Source organism: Piliocolobus tephrosceles, chromosome 16 (genome assembly GCF_002776525.5).
Source record: "Piliocolobus tephrosceles isolate RC106 chromosome 16, ASM277652v3, whole genome shotgun sequence".
Taxonomy (NCBI): domain Eukaryota; kingdom Metazoa; phylum Chordata; class Mammalia; order Primates; family Cercopithecidae; genus Piliocolobus; species Piliocolobus tephrosceles.
The window spans coordinates 57,465,133-57,480,660 of NC_045449.1; the positions used below are offsets into that span (position 1 = coordinate 57,465,133).

The following is a 15,528-nucleotide window of genomic DNA, read 5'->3' on the forward strand; positions in this document are numbered from 1 at the left end:
GCTTTGCATCCGTTATCCCATTTAGTCCTCACAAGGCCATTCTAGAGGTAAGGAAACAAACAGGAAAGTAAAGGTACTTGCCCAAGGATACAGTAGAAAATGGAACAACCAGGGTTTGAAGCCACCCAGCCTAACCGCAGAGGGCACAAGCTTGAACTTCACACTGTCCTGCTTTTTTTTTTTTTTTTTTTTGAGATGGAGTCTCGCTCTGTCGCACAGGCTGGAGTGCAGTGGCGCGGTCTCGGCTCACTGCAACCTCCTCCTCCCGGGTTCAAGCGATTCTCCTGCCTCAGCCTCCTGAGTAGTTGGGATTACAGGCACGTGCCACCACGACCGGCTACTTTTTTTTGTCTTTTTAGTAGAGACGGGGTTTCACCATGTTGGTCAGGCTGGTGTCGCACTCCTGACCTAGTGATCCGCGTGCCTCAGCCTCAAAGTGCTGGGATTACAGGCGTGAACCACCGCGCCAGGCTGCCCTGCTTCTCTACCGGATACGTCATGCCCTCTGGAGTTAATCTCACCAGCACGGAAGTCACTACAAAGCTTTTCAGCAGCTGCCGCTTTGTTTCTCTCCATCTTCTAATGGATTCGGTTTTCTCTTTCGAGACAGCAGAGAGAAAATGAGGAGGGGAGTTTAGCTCCAAAAGGCTTGTCTGATCATTCTCCTTCTCCTAAAGGCCTGTGACTCATCTGAGTCTGTCCCAAACCATCTCTTGCATTTAGGGGCTTAAGTGCACTGTGGCTATTTACATAAAACTTTATTACGTTAAAGCTCTAAGGGCTCATTTTGTGTTTTCAACCTTCCTATGTTGATAAAGCAAATATTAGATCCTTATTTATAAATAGGGAAGACGTTCAGAGAGATTAAACGTTTGGGCAATTCACTTTTCTGGCAGCGGTTTCTTTGCCAGTAAAATGAGGCAACAACAAAATATCTATCATTCTGGACTTGCTCAGATGTAGGCAGAAATTTGGAAGCGAAGTCAGTTTCATAACTCAGATGTGTCTCCACTAGACCATTATGAGAAACAAAGTCCGGCGCTCTCTAGGCAACCGGGAGGGCTTGAGCACTAACTTAAGTCGGCTCCAGGGTGAGAGAGAATCGAGTACTGTGCAGCCGCGGAACGGACTTTGCGGGCAGTGGGGACGTGTTTTTGGAGCGAACCCGGTAAAGGAAGTGTGCTACGCCATCAAGGGCCCCCAGTCCCGGTTGCCGCGGGGACGGTGCAGGGTCATTAGCTGTTGGGCCGCCCCGGGCGGGCCCAAGCCTTTGGGTCTCAGGTGACCGGCACAGGCGGCCGAGGAGTCCGGATCTGCTTGTTCCGGCGATGGAATAGATGGGCCGGCGCTGGCCGCTGCTGCTAGCAGCTTGAACCCTAGGGTCGGGACCGATGGCGGCTTGGGCTGCTGCCAGCCTAAGCAGGGCCGCTGCCCGATGCTTGCTGGCACGAGGCCCCGGGGTCGGGGCAGCTCCTCCGCGTGACCCCCGGCCCTCCCACCCCGAGCCACGGGGCTGCGGTACCGCACCGGGCAGGACGCTGCACCTCACCGCGGCTGTCCCCGCCGGGCACAACAAGTGGTCCAAAGTCAGGCACATCAAGGGTCCGAAGGACGTCGAAAGGAGTCGCATCTTCTCCAAACTCTGTTTGAACATCCGCCTGGCAGTGAAAGGTGAGACCCCGACCGTCACCCACCACTAGCTGCCGCTGCCCTCTCAGTGCCCACAGCCTCGCTTGCCACTCGGAGTTGGGCCCACCTAGATCTCCGGCCCTTCACTTTGTTTTCCTTTCCCAGTACCCACCATTGCCTGCCTCATAAATCCTCAAAACACCTACTTACCTTCGAAGTCCTTACTCACCTTTCCAGACGCTGAGCATCTGGCCAGTTTGTCAGAGAGGGAGCTGCTCTTGAGAAGATAAGCCGGTAAGGTAGAAGTGACTTCATCCTGGTCTAGCTAGGTACTTAATAGAAACAAGTCCTAAGGGTCAGGGCAGATGTGTGACTCTCCTGAAGAGACAAATCAACTCTTCTGAAGTCGCCTTAAGTACCTTATTTGTTGTGGCAGGGGCACTGAGTAAAGCTATCACTTAAGTGCTTAGGCCTTAGTTTGCTTCATTAATGTTTCCCCAAGACGCATTTCCTTGGAAGGTAGGTTTGCAACCATGTCTTTTCTCCCTTAGGTCGCCACACTGAAAAGGCTTTTTTTCTTTTTTTTTTTTTCTTTTTTTTTTTTTTGAGGCGGAGTCTTGCTCTGTCGCCGGGACTGGAGTGCAGTGGCCGGATCTCAGCTCACTGCAAGCTCCGCCTCCCGGGTTTACGCCATTCTCCTGCCTCAGCCTCCCGAGTAGCTGAGACTACAGGCGCCCGCCACCTCGCCCAGCTAGTTTTTGTATTTTTAGTAGAGACGGGGTTTCACCGTGTTAGCCAGGATGGTCTCGATCTCCTGACCTCGTGATCCGCCCGTCTCGGCCTCCCAAAGTGCTGGGATTACAGGCTTGAGCCACCGCGCCCGGCTGAAAAGGCTTTTTTTCTATTTAGGGCCAGACATTTGTAGGTGTAAAGGAAAAGTCCTGTAGAAAGCATGGACTTTGGACTGGGCACAGTGGCTCAGTCTGTAATCCCAGGCCAGGGGCAGGCAGATTACTTGAGGTCAGGAGTTCAAGACCAGCCTGGCCAACATGGTGAAACCCCATCTTTACTAAAAATACAAAAAAAAAAAAATTAGCTGGGTGTAGTGGTGCGCACCTGTAATGCCAGCTACTCAGGAGGCTGAAGCAGGAGAATCGCTTGGGGAGTTGGAGGCTACAGTAAGCGAGATTGCTCCACTACACTCCATCCAGCCTGGGTGACAGAGCAAGACTCCATCTCAAAAAAAAAACAACAAAAAAGAGAAACTCTGGACTTTGGAGTCAGGAAGACCTGGTTTCTGTCACTGACTAACTTATGACCTTGAACAAGTGGCTTAACTTTGTTGAGTTTCTGTGAAACAAGGGTAATACCCACCTTGAGGTAGTTTATGGTTTATGACACATAATAGGCATTCAGTTAATGTTCATTTACCCCCTCAGCTCATGCCTGGTATTTGTTTGCTTCCTTTTCTTCAAAATTCTTGATATTAAGTGCATGCAAGTAACATTTATTGATTGATTGATTGATTGATTGATTGAGACGGAGTCTCGCTCTGCCGCCCAGGCTGGAGTGCAGTGGCCGCATCTCAGCTCACTGCAAGCTCCGCCTCCCGGGTTTACGCCATTCTCCTGCCTCAGCCTCCCGAGTAGCTGGGACTACAGGCACCCGCCACCTCGCCCGGCTAGTTCTTTTTTTGTATTTTTTAGTAGAGACGGGGTTTCACCGTGTTAGCCAGGATGGTCTCAATCTCCTGACCTCGTGATCTGCCCATCTTGGCCTCCCAAAGTGATGGGATTACAGGCTTGAGCCACCGCGCCCGGCCCCTATTTATTTATTTTTTGAGACAGAGTCTCACGCTGTTACCCAGGGTAGAGTGCAGTGGCGTGATCTCAGCCCACTGCAACCTCCACCTCCCAGGCTCAAGTGATTCTCCTGCCTCAGCCTCCAGAGTAGTTGGGAATACAGGTGTGCACCACGACGCCTGGCTAAATTCTTTTGTATTTTCAGTAGAGACCGGGTTTCACCATGTTGACCAGACTGGTCTCAAACTCCTGACCTCAAATGATCCACCCACCTCGGCCTCCCAAAGTGCTGGGATTGCAGGCGTGAGCCACTGCACCCTGCCCAAGTTCAACCAACTTAATTGTGTTTATTTTGTGCCAGGCATGCCACTAGTACTACAAAGATGATGAGATACAGCCCATACCCTCAGATTACAATGTCATGTGAACATTTCAATAATTATGCACGAAGTGCAGGGCGTGGTGGCTCACACCTGTAATCCCAACACTTTGGGAGGCTGAGGTGGGCGAATCACAAGGTCAGGAGATTGAGACCATCCTGGCTAACACAGTGAAACCCCATCTCTACTAAAAAAATACAAAAAAAAATTAGCTGGGCTTGGTGGCAGGCGCCTGTAGTCCCAGCTACTCAGGAGACTGAGGCAGGAGAATGGCGTGAACCCAGGAGGCGGAGGTTGCAGTGAGCCGAGATTGAGCCACTGGCACTCTAGCCTGGGCAACAGAGCAAGACTCTGTCTCAAAAATAGTAATAAAATAAAATTATTTTTATTATGCACAAAGTAGTAGAGTAAGCAGTAATGAGTCCAGGAAGTGTTGTTACCATCTATGTCCCTTCTTCATCTGACACAAAGAGGAGATTGCTAAAACATAGCAGAATGAAAACCATCCCTAAAGACAATGAATTAGAAGGTTCTAGCCAGGCACGGTACCTCATGCCTGTAATCCCAGCACTTTGGAAGGCCAAGGCGAGTGGATCACTTGAGGCAGGAGTTCAAGACCAACCTGGTCAACGTGGTGAAACCTCATCTCTACTAAAAATACAAAAATTAACTGGGTGTGGTGGCAGGCACCTATAATCCCAGCTACTTAGGAGGCTGAGGCAGAAGAATCCCTTGAACCCGGGAGGGGGAGGTTGCAGTGAGCCAAGATGAGCCAAGATCGTGCCACTGCACTCCAGCATGGATGACAGAGTGAGACTCTGTCTTAAGAAAAAAAAAAACAAGAAAAGAAAAAGGTCTTTTCTGGCCAGATGTGGTAGCCCACGCCTGTAATCCTAGCACTTTGGGAGGCTGAGTCAGGCAGATCACTTGAGCTCAGGAGTTTGAGACCAGCCTGGGCAACATGGTGAAAACCTGAATCTACAAAAAATATTTAAAAAATTACCTGGGTGTGGTGGTGCACACTGGTGGTCCCAGCTACTTGGGAGGCTGAGGCAGGAGGGTCGCTTGAACCCCAGAGGTTGAGGCTACAGTGAGCCAAAATCATGCCACTGCACTGTATCCTGGGTGACAAAGTGAGACTTTGTCTCAAAAAAAAAAACAGAAAGTACTTTTCCAAAATATTTCTCTGGGCTGGGCGCAGTGGCTCACGCTTGTAATCCCAGCACTTTGGGAGGCCAAGGTGGGTGGATCACCTGAGGTCAGGAGTTCGAGACCAGCCTGGCCCAACATGGCAAAACCGGGTCTCTACTAAAAATAGAAAAATTAGCTGGGTGTGGTGGCGTGCACCTGTAATCCCAGCTACTCGGGAGGCTGAGGCAGGAGAATCACTTGAACCCAGGAGGTGGATGTTGCAGTAAGCCAAGATCGTGCCACTGCACTCCAGCCAGGCAACAGAGTGAGACGCCATCTCAAAAAGCAAACAAAAAAAACCCCAAAATACTTCTCCATATCCCACTCAAACACTAGTTAAGGTATTCTAAGGTAACTGAGAGCTAAATGGTGATTTGCCACTCCTTTGGCTTGGTGGGGCTGGAAATCCCTTTTTTTCTCCCGTGTTATAATGAGATGTCTTTGCTCACTCTTTGTTTTTTCTTTAAATCTCAGAAGGAGGCCCCAACCCTGAGCACAACAGCAACCTTGCCAATATTTTAGAGGTGTGTCGCAGCAAACATATGCCCAAGTCAACGATTGAGGCAGCGCTAAAAATGGAGGTGCGTACTGTTTGACATGCTTTTTATTGATCACAGCCTCTACAGGGCTCATGTCTGGATAGCCACCAAATACACATTAAATTATCAGAGAGGGCCAAGTGCAGTGGCTCACGACTGTAATCCCAGCACTTTGGGAGGCTAAGGTGGGCGGATCACTTGAGGCCAGGAGTTTGGAGACCAGCCTGGCCAACATGGTGAAACTCCATCTGTACTAAAAATACAAAAATTAGCTGGGCGTGGTAGCACATGCTTATAATCCCAGCTACTTGGGAGGCTGAGGTGGAGGATCGCTTAAACCCAAGAGGCACAGCTTGCGGTGAGCCGAGATTGCGCCACTGCACTCCAGCCTGGGCAACAGGGCGAGACTCTGTCTCAAAAAAAAAAAAAAAAAAAAAAAAAAATATCAGAAAGAAGGGTAGCAATGTAGTTGACGGCCTCAGCCTAGAGGCTTCTGGGAGCTCACTGTCCTTGGTCATTTGTTCTAGAGGCACAACTGGGAGTAGGATGCATAGGCAGCATGCAGGGCCATACAGCCCGTGACTGCTCAGCCAAGTTGTAGGGAGATGAGGTATTATAGAAAGAAGGGGCCGTGTGGGAGAAAGCCCTTATGTTAGGTTGAGGAAGGTTTTGTTTCTTAGATGTTTATACCCTAAAGGAGAAAAGCCAGTAGAAAGAGAGAGGGTGGGGGTGATAGAGATGGTGGGAGGGGCAGATATACAGAGTCCACGTGAGGGTACACCTTTCTCTGGGGCAGGTAGGGAGGCTCTGAGGAAGTAATAGTTATCTTAATAGATCATAGTTATTGAGTAGTTCCTGCAGGCTAAGCATGGATAAAAACTGTGTGTGTGTTATCTCATCGAATCCTGAAAACCACCGTATGTAGAAATGGAGGCACAGAAAGGTTAGGTGACTTGACTCAGGTCACATAGAAAATGACAGACTTGAAACCAGATAGTCAGACTTTAGAGCCTGTGCTCTAACCATTATGCTTACTGCCTTCACGTAGGCCGTGGTGCAGAGAAGGAGGTGGAGACAGCAACTATTTTCCCCACCTAGTGGCCCTTTTTTCCTTTGTGAAAGAGGAAGGGAGAAGTTATGAGTTAAGAATTCCTGGAAAGTTGCAGGACAGGGTGCTTGGAGTGGGGAAATATTGAATACATGGACAAAGGATGAGTAGGGGCATGGAAGGTCCAGAAGAGATTAGTCCCTAGAGCTCTGGATTAATTGTTTGATTTTTGAGACCATGCTGTTTTCAGCAGCTCTTATGACAAGGCCTAGGTGTGTGATTTTTCACAGCAGTACTCAGCAGCCCAGGGTAGGAGCCTTGAGACTTGACCGGTGGGTTTCTTACAGGATGGGAGTGTAAGAGGATGAGTCTGAGTGGGAGTGGGTGCGGACTAGATGTGGCGTTTGGTTAGGGACGGTAGGAAGCAAAGCTGAGGAATGGCTGTGGATTGTTCAGGGACTGGAGAAACACTCCTTCCAAGTTAGGGGTAGTACTTCCTGTTAGCTCAAAAGTTGGTTCTAGGGTTTCCTCTCAGAGGGTGGGGACAAAAATAAAGATTGAGAGCTCAGGCTCCAGCCTAGAGAGTCCATCCCATGAAGTTAGTTTTGCAATACTTGTAGTTCTGGGCTGACATGTGGGAGGGAATTGGGAAACAGAAAAATGTGCTTGTGTCGTTTATTGCAGAAAACCAAGGACATGTATTTGCTGTATGCGTGTCGGGGCCCGGGTGGCTCTTCTCTGCTCATCGAGGCATTATCTAACAGTGGCCATAAGTGTCAATCAGACATTAGACATATCCTGAATAAGAATGGGTAAGTGTGTGTCCGTGGGGAGTGGTAGGGGACAGAGCCTTTATGTTCCAATTCTCTGCAAGGCAAGTACTGTTGATCTCTGCTAGTGTTTCAGGGTTTTGTTTTTTGTTTTTTGAGATGGAGTCTCACTCTTGTCACCCAGGCTAGAATGCAATGGCATGATCTCGACTCACTGCAACCTCTACCTCAAGTGATTCTGCTGCGTCAGCCTCCTGAGTAGCTGGGATTACAGACACCCATAGCCACGCCCAGCTAACTTTTGTATTTTTAGTAGAGATGACAGGGTTTCACCATGTTGGCCAGGCTGGTCTCGAACTCCTGACCTCAGGTGATCCACCTGCTTCAGCCTCCCAAAGTGCTGGAAGCCACCATACCTGGCCATGTTTCAGGTTTTAAGCACACTTCCTCCTTAGCAGAATCCAGTGAGTTAATTGACTTTCCCTTAATGTTGTCTGTACTAGCAGAATCCCAAAGACTTGTTCATTGGTGTACAAGGGGGTCTTTGTCCTATTATCCCCATCTGTAGCCATATAATGCCCAAATCTTAAAATGCTCCACTAGTACTGGCATCTTAATGGCACAGGAAATGATGAGCAAAGTCTGCTTCCTCCAAACTGCAATCAAGGCAGAAAATTGAGTGTGGGAACATTCTTGGGCTGTTCCCTTATCCAGCAGCAGCTGCATTTCCTCCTTGAGGAAGTGATCTGCTCCATGTCTGTGTGTACTCCATAGACTGGGTGAGAAAGAGACAGTGATATAGAATGATGAGCTTTATGGAGGCTGAGTGTCTAGAGGCATCCACTCATGCCAGCTTGTTTCCTTCCCTGTCAGAGGAGTGATGGCTGAAGGAGCTCGTCACTCTTTTGACAAAAAGGGGGTGATTGTGGTTGGAGTGGAGGACAGAGAGAAGAAGGCTGTGAACCTAGAGCGTGCCCTGGAGCTGGCAATTGAAGCAGGAGCTGAGGATGTCAAGGAAACTGAAGACGAAGAAGAAAGGAACGTTTTTCAAGTAAGCATGAAAACATGGGTGTTTGGTGGGCTGCTGGGAGGACCACGATAGATGCCTTACACATGCCTCTTGGTTTCTTCCTTCCTGTGCCCCAGGGTACGGATGAGACAAAGAGTTCACATATCGTACAAACATTTATTGAGTGAATACTGAATAGGTCCGACTCTCGTGAGGACTATGAGAAAGAGTCAAAACATTGAAAATGATATCCCTGCCAGTGAAGATCTCAAACCCAGCGATCCATTCCAGTACTGACATTCAGGACTTTGCAAGGTCCTGTGTTGCTTTGTCTCATTACCTCCTGGCTCCTCACCTCCTGATTTTCCTTTATCCCTAGTTTATTTGTGATGCCTCTTCACTGCACCAAGTGAGGAAGAAACTGGACTCCCTGGGCCTGTGTTCTATGTCCTGTGCACTAGAGTTCATCCCCAACTCAAAGGTGCAGCTGGCCGAGCCCGATCTGGAACAGGCCGCTCATCTCATCCAGGCTCTCGGCAACCATGAAGATGTGATTCACGTCTATGACAACATTGAATAACCAGGCTATATGTGCTCCCGGGTTCCTTCCTAGAAATGTGGCAGCCCATTCCAGCACACAGGCTTCTGCAGCAATCTCTGAGAGTAAAGCCAGTGGGAGGCTCAGCACACCAGGAGGCCCAAAGCCAGGACTTGTGACCTTGAAGCCAAAGGAATCTCACTTGTAGGGCCTCCTTCTCAGCTCTGCTACTATCTCAGAGCCATCCGGGTGAGTGTCCCGACACTCTCTTGGATGCAAGGCAGGACCACCCAGCTGGTCAGACTCTGATGTTGGGTAGCTGGCCTCTGTGGGAATTGTAAGTGCCCTGAGGCACTATGTACTAGAAACTACCCTTTTTTTTTTTTTTGAAACGGAGTCTCACTCTGTCGCCCGGGCTGGAGTGCAGTGGCCGGATCTCAGCTCACTGCAAGCTCCGCCTCCCAGGTTCACGCCATTCTCCTGCGTCAGCCTCCCGAGTAGCTGGGACTACAGGCGCCCGCCACCTCGCCCGGCTAGTTTTTTGTATTTTTTAGTAGAGACGGGGTTTCACAGTGTTAGCCAGGACGGTCTCGATCTCCTGACCTCGTGATCCGCCCATCTCGGCCTCCCAAAGTGCTGGGATTACAGGCTTGAGCCACCGCGCCCGGCCTAGAAACTACTCTTAATAATAACAGTGATTATTGGTTGCTGCATTGCTGTTGTATGGCTCTTGAGTCTTCCTGAGTTTGTGTGCAGCTGTTGGGATCCTCTGGACTAACTTTCAAGTCCCTAGGCTTAGCTCTACTACTACAGTCCCAGGATTATTTTTTTTGATTGGCCATAGAAATGTAGTTGTATCCCGGCACTCCATGGTCTAATGCTGGTCTTACGACCTAAACCTGTCATTCATTCATGCAACTAATATTTCTGGAACACTAGCTATGCACCAAGAATTGTACTTACCTAGAACATAAGCTATTCAACTGGTATCCTGTGTTAGATCCTGCTCTAGAAGGTAGGACCTCAACACAGGACTGCTCTTTCCTGGAGCTGCCCCAGGGCAGTGTGAGCTGCTGTGCAATCATCTGTTGCTCTCTTTGTGTGACTTCTGTGCCCTTCTTTCACCAAACAGCTTAAGGTTCTAGCCCAGTTGGAAAGCGAGTGCCAGTGATAAGGGACTTGGCAGTGGCTCACACCTATAATCCCATCTACTCCAGAGGCTGAGGCGGGAGGATCACTTGAACCCAGGGGTTTGAGGCTACAGTGAGCTATGATTGCACCACTGCATTCCAGCCTAGGTGACAGAGTGAGAACTCTTGTCTTTTTTTTGAGGCAGAGTCTCACTCTTGCCCTGGCTGGAGAGCAGTGGCACAATCTTGGCTCATTGCAGCCTTGACCTCCTGGACTCAAGCAATCCTTCCACCTCAGCCTCCCAAGTAGCTAGAACTACAGGTGCATGCCACCACGCCCAGCTAATTTATATATATTTTTGTAGAGATGGGGTTTCACTATATTGTCCAGGTTGGTGTCGAGCTCCTGAGCTCAAGTGATCTGCACACTTGGCCTCCCAAAGTGCTGGGATTACAGGCATGAGCTGCTGCGCCTGGCTGAGTCTGTCTCTGCTTTTTTTTTTCTGAGACAGAGTCTGGCTGTGTCGCCCAGGCTGGAGTGCAGTAGCGTGATCTTGGCTACTGCAACCTCCACCTCCCAGGTTCAAGCGATTCTCCTGCTTCAGCCTCCCAGGTAGCTGGGATTACAAGCAGGCACCACCATGCCTGGCTAATTTTTTTGTTGGGGGGAGGGGAGAAAATTAGACCTTATTTATTTTTAAAACCAAACCACTAGGAAAATATATCACAGCCTGGAAACAGCAAATGGACAGGCTCTATTATCATTTCAAGTAATAAGTTAGTGAAAATACAATGAGGTTGCTATCAAAAGAATAAGGTGCCATGCTGGGGCAGGAACACTGCAAGTTCCGAAAGCCCCAGGCAAAAATGGTATTTAGTAATGGGGTCTGCCTCTCCTTTGCTCTAAGGGAGTCGACTCATCCTAGCCCAAGTTGCTTACGTTTTCTCCCTTGAATTTCCTGTTGCCGGGCTTTGTGTCAATAGTGCTCTGTTAATTCAGGGAGCTGAGTAGGCAATGCTAGGTTTAGGCTTTCATTCCATCCGTTCTATAAAAACCAGGTTTTTCCAAATCCAGTACTTCATAACTCTGTTGTAATCAAGTAGCCAACTGCTCCTCTTTTACTGTTCATTCCTAGATACTAGTATATATCACAATCAAAACCCCCTTCTCTTCACCGGGAAAGTGTTACTGCAAGATTTTCCTGTCATTTTGCTACACACAGCCTCAGGGCCCGTCAGCCAGTAATTATGCTTCCCATAATTAGTGTGTCGTCACCGCTCATGTTTTTGCATGGTCTCCAGGCTGAAAGATGCGGCATGTAATAATTTTAAGAAATGTACATCCACATCTTGATGACCAGAAATGGGGATCCACAAGGAACCTTTCCAAGTTCTTATCCAAACTAGTCTCCCTCCCAATTCCACATCTTAAAATCAACTTGTATCGCCTTGTATAAATTACACCAAACCAAGAAAACAAAGACCCAGAAAACTTTGTTGCCCTTCTAAGTGAGTGACCTCATCAATGTTGTTTTACAACTTACCGAAAATGGTGTGGTGACACTTCTGGTAAACAGGATGTTGTCAACAAAGATAAAATATCTCTCCTTAAACTCCGCCAACTCTAACCTGCCAGCCTGTTGGTACCTGTGTAGTAAGAAGAGTCTGGTACCTTGGGGGGCTCTGGCTTGTTACAGGGGAGATCCTTACTGGCAGGACAAGCACTGGCCACAGGACATATAAGCTCTAAAACTCTACTGCAGTATCTCTGACCCAATTTAGTACCACTTTTTTCCATTTCATTTTTCAGGACTGAAACATAAAAGAACCAGTGCCTAGAGGCAAGTGACATATGTCTTACACTTGTGGCCATCCTTCGTTTCTTCATAAACTTTGCTTAAAAGACTAAAATTCCCAATTCCTTATAAAAAATATATTCTTGCCCTCAGCCCCAATGGCCACTGGCAAAGATTGTTATTTCCCAGTGGATAAGAGAGCCTCCTTCATCTTCTCGGTCATAGTTGGGATGTAGTGCATGTGGTCATCCACACACTTGGTCACACAACCGTCCAGCTGCTGCTTCACCTGAAGCTCCTTACTGCCAGCATCTATAGAATCTTTGACTTTGTCATTGCAATGCATGGTGCACCAGGCCAGGTGGTCCTAGAACTTCTCCAACTCACTGGTGACCAAAGCCTGGGCTTGAGCCAGAGGCACATGGCAGTGCTTTGATGCACTGGTGCACCTGCTGCATGGAGGTCTGGCTGTCCTCACAACAGCTGGTGCTGCCTCGGAACATGAGACCCTGCATCTTCCAGATATTCTCTCTCTCCAGACTCTTCAGCATGGAGTCCACCACCTCCTGCACCTGCAGCTGCTGCAGCTTCACCATGGTGACCCTACACCGCCCTGGGCCATGCCAGCCTGACTAATTTTTGTATCTTTAGTAGAGACCAGGTTTCGTCACGTTGGTCAGGCTGGTCTCGAACTCCTGACCTTAGATGATCCATCCACCTTGGCCTCCCAAAGTGCTGGGATTACAGGCATGAGCCACGGCACCCGGCCTCTGTCTCTCAAAAAAAAAAAAAAAGAAAGAAAAAGAAAAGGGATTTGCCAGGGCCTGCTTTGCCTGGGTCCCTATGCATCCTGAGATTGGTCAGAGTGAACCAATGAGAAGATTGATCTGATCTGCTCTCAAGAAGGGCTACCACAAGCTGGTTTTGAAAGCTTGGTTCTGAGAACAACCAGCCCTAGATCCTTTTCATCTCTGATACCAAATGATGTGGCACTGAGAACTGAAGAGGAAACGTGAACAGAAAGAAGAGTGAGGGCTGAATAAGAAGCCTGGCTGGTGGGAAATAAGGCCCTTGGTACCTTTTGCTCCTAATAGTCACTTCTGGGTTTAGAAGGGCCAGGAACTCCCACCTCCTGCGTCTGAGCCTGTCAAGCATGTTGGGCCTAAAGTGGCTTTCTGATCCCTGTTATACACCTATTTATAAGTTATTTCAGCTAATTCTGAGCTCAGAGTAATTTTCCTGAAGGAGCCTTAGGTAAATAAGGATGGCAAAGAACTAAAACAAAATTTACTGTAAATGACAGCTTCAGCTTCTAGGAAAAGAATTACTGTGTCAATAGCTGGAGAACAAGGGCTACGAGGAAGAAAACCAGTGAAATAATCCATAGTTATGCCACTTGCCCAAATATCTGAATTGCTTATCATTAAAAAAGAGCAACTTTGCATTTATATGCAGCTTCATAATTTATAAAATACTTTTACATGTTATTTATTTGATTTTCCCAACAAACCTATAAAACACTTTCACTAAGTATTTTATGCACAGATGATCTCATACCAAGCAGGTAAGAACAGGTCTAATACCACATCTTATACAGATAGACTTTGGCTTATAAAATAGCTCTGTTTTGGAAATTAATTTGAGGAATCTTATCACTTATAATCTGAGAAGTCTGTACTAAGGGAGTCTGCTCCTTTTTTTTTTTTTTTTTTTTTTTTGAGACAGAGTCTCACTGTGTTGCCCAGGCTGGAGTGCAGTGGCGCGATCTGGGCTCACTGCAAGCTCCGCCTCCCGGGTTCACGCCATTCTCCTGCCTCAGCCTCCCCAGTAGCTGGGACTACAGGCGCCCGCCACTTCACCCGGCTAGTTTTTTGTATTTTTTTTTTTTAGTAGAGACGGGGTTTCACCGTGTTAGCCAGGATGGTCTCGATCTCCTGACCTCGTGATCCACCCGTCTCAGCCTCCCAAAGTGCTGGGATTACAGGCTTGAGCCACGGCGCCCGGCCGGGAGTCTGCTCTTAAAGGGAACATGGCTAGTCATGTGAATAGATCTCTAATGTAATATATAGAATCTTTATTAGTACGGACTGTTGCATAACCAATTATCTTACATCAAGACATGCTTACTATAAGGCACAGTAAAGGCTCCTGTGATGATGGCTCTGCACTGACCCCTAGTGGTGCCCTGCAGTCTCTCTCCTGCAGTTAATAGGAAAGGCAGAAACGAACCCTTCCTTGAATTTGTTCTGCTGTCTCTAGATCTGGTAAAGATCCTGAGCTATTCAAATAAAGATGATCACAGCCGGGTGCGGTGGCTCACGCTTGTAATCCCAGGACTTTGGGAGGCCGAGGCGGGTAGATTACCTGAGGTCAGGAGTTCGAGACCAGTCTGGCCAACATGGTGAAACCCTGTCTCTACTAAAAATACAAAAAATTAGCCAGGTGTGGTGGCAGGCGCCTGTAATCCCAGCTACTTGGGAGGCTCAGGCAGGAGAATGGCCTGAACCCAGGAGGTGGAGCTTGCAGTGAGCCGAGATCACACCATTGTACTCCAGCCTGGGGCACAAGAGTGAGACTCAGTCTCAAAAAAAGGCCGGGCGCGGTGACTCAAGCCTGTAATCCCAGCACTTTGGGAGGCCGAGATGGGTGGATCACGAGGTCAGGAGATCGAGACCATCCTGGCTAACACGGTGAAACCCCATCTCTACTAAAAATACAAAAAACTAGCCGGGCGAGGTGGCGGGCGCCTGTAGTCCCAGCTACTCTGGAGGCTGAGGCAGGAGAATGGCGTAAACCCGGGAGGCGGAGCTTGCAGTGAGCTGAGATCTGGCCACTGTACTCCAGCCTGGGTGACAGAGCGAGACTCCGTCCCAAGGTATTATGTTGTCACTAAAAATTATTTTTCAAACAATCTTTTGTCGGAGAAAATATTTACAATATAACTTTAAGTGGGAAAAAAGATACAAAACTATATGTATAGTGTTGTCCAAATTTTGAAATAGATATGTATATATTTAACATATTATATATATGAACTTTTTAAAAAGACTAGAAGGAAATGTACTAAAATATCAAAACTGGTTATCTCAGGGTAGTGATGTTATTACTGAGCTTTATATTCTGTAATCATGTTTTCCTTTCTTTTGTTTTGTTTTGTTTTCTTTTCTAAGAGATGGGGTCTTCCTGGCCGGGCGTGGTGGCTCACGCCTGTAATCCCAGCACTTTGGGAGGCTGAGGTGTGCGGATCATGAGGTCAGGAGTTCGAGACCAGCCTGGCCAATAGTGAAACCCCCATCTCTACTAAAAATATAAAACTTGTCTGGGCATGGTGGCAGGCACCTGTAATCCCAGTTACTTGGGAAGTTGAGGCAGCAGAATCATTTGAACCCAGGAGGCGGAGGTTGCAGTGAGCCGAGATCGCACCACTGCACTCCAGCCTGCGAGACAGAGCAAGACTCTGTCTCACAAAAAAAAAAAAAAAAAAAAAAAAAAAAGCAGCCCGGCACGGTGGCTCACGCCTGTAATCCCAGCACTTCCAGAGGCAGGCAGATCACGAGGTCAGGAGGTCAAGACCATCCTGGCTAACATAGTGAAACCCCGTCTCTACTAAAAATACAAAAAATTAGCCGGGCGAGGTGGCGGGCCCCTGCAGTCCCAGCTACTCCGGAGCCTGAGGCAGGAGAATGGCGGGAACCC

General features: G+C 48.3%; 1 protein-coding gene and 1 pseudogene across 2 annotated transcripts; one reads left to right on the forward strand and one right to left on the reverse strand.

The window, feature by feature from the left end:
- The first annotated feature begins 1,173 nt into the window (after window positions 1–1,173).
- LOC111527609 (translational activator of cytochrome c oxidase 1) lies at window positions 1,174–9,308 on the forward strand. 2 transcript variants are annotated; one of them, XM_023194008.3, is made up of 5 exons: window positions 1,174–1,671; window positions 5,477–5,583; window positions 7,274–7,401; window positions 8,233–8,410; window positions 8,506–8,729. In XM_023194008.3, the coding sequence occupies exons 1-5, from the start codon at window positions 1,392–1,394 to the stop codon at window positions 8,554–8,556; spliced, it is 744 nt and encodes a 247-aa protein (XP_023049776.1). In that variant the 5' UTR covers window positions 1,174–1,391; the 3' UTR covers window positions 8,557–8,729. The 2 variants fall into 2 exon arrangements, with proteins under 2 accessions (XP_023049776.1, XP_023049775.1); XM_023194007.3 differs by lacking the exon at window positions 8,506–8,729 and adding an exon at window positions 8,748–9,308 and having other exon boundaries at window positions 1,176–1,671.
- A 2,702-nt stretch (window positions 9,309–12,010) lies between these two features.
- Window positions 12,011–12,428, reverse strand: LOC111527610 (annotated as a pseudogene).
- Between the last annotated feature and the right edge of the window lie 3,100 nt (window positions 12,429–15,528).

Bases quoted from the DNA above. Each gene is read 5' to 3' on its own strand.
- LOC111527609 (XM_023194007.3), top strand. From the start codon at position 1,392: ATGGCGGCTTGGGCTGCTGCCAGCCTAAGCAGGGCCGCTGCCCGATGC. The intron at 7,402-8,232 runs GTAAGTGTGTGT...CTTCCCTGTCAG, and splicing joins CATATCCTGAATAAGAATGG to AGGAGTGATGGCTGAAGGAG. The intron at 8,411-8,747 runs GTAAGCATGAAA...CTTTATCCCTAG, and splicing joins AAGAAAGGAACGTTTTTCAA to TTTATTTGTGATGCCTCTTC.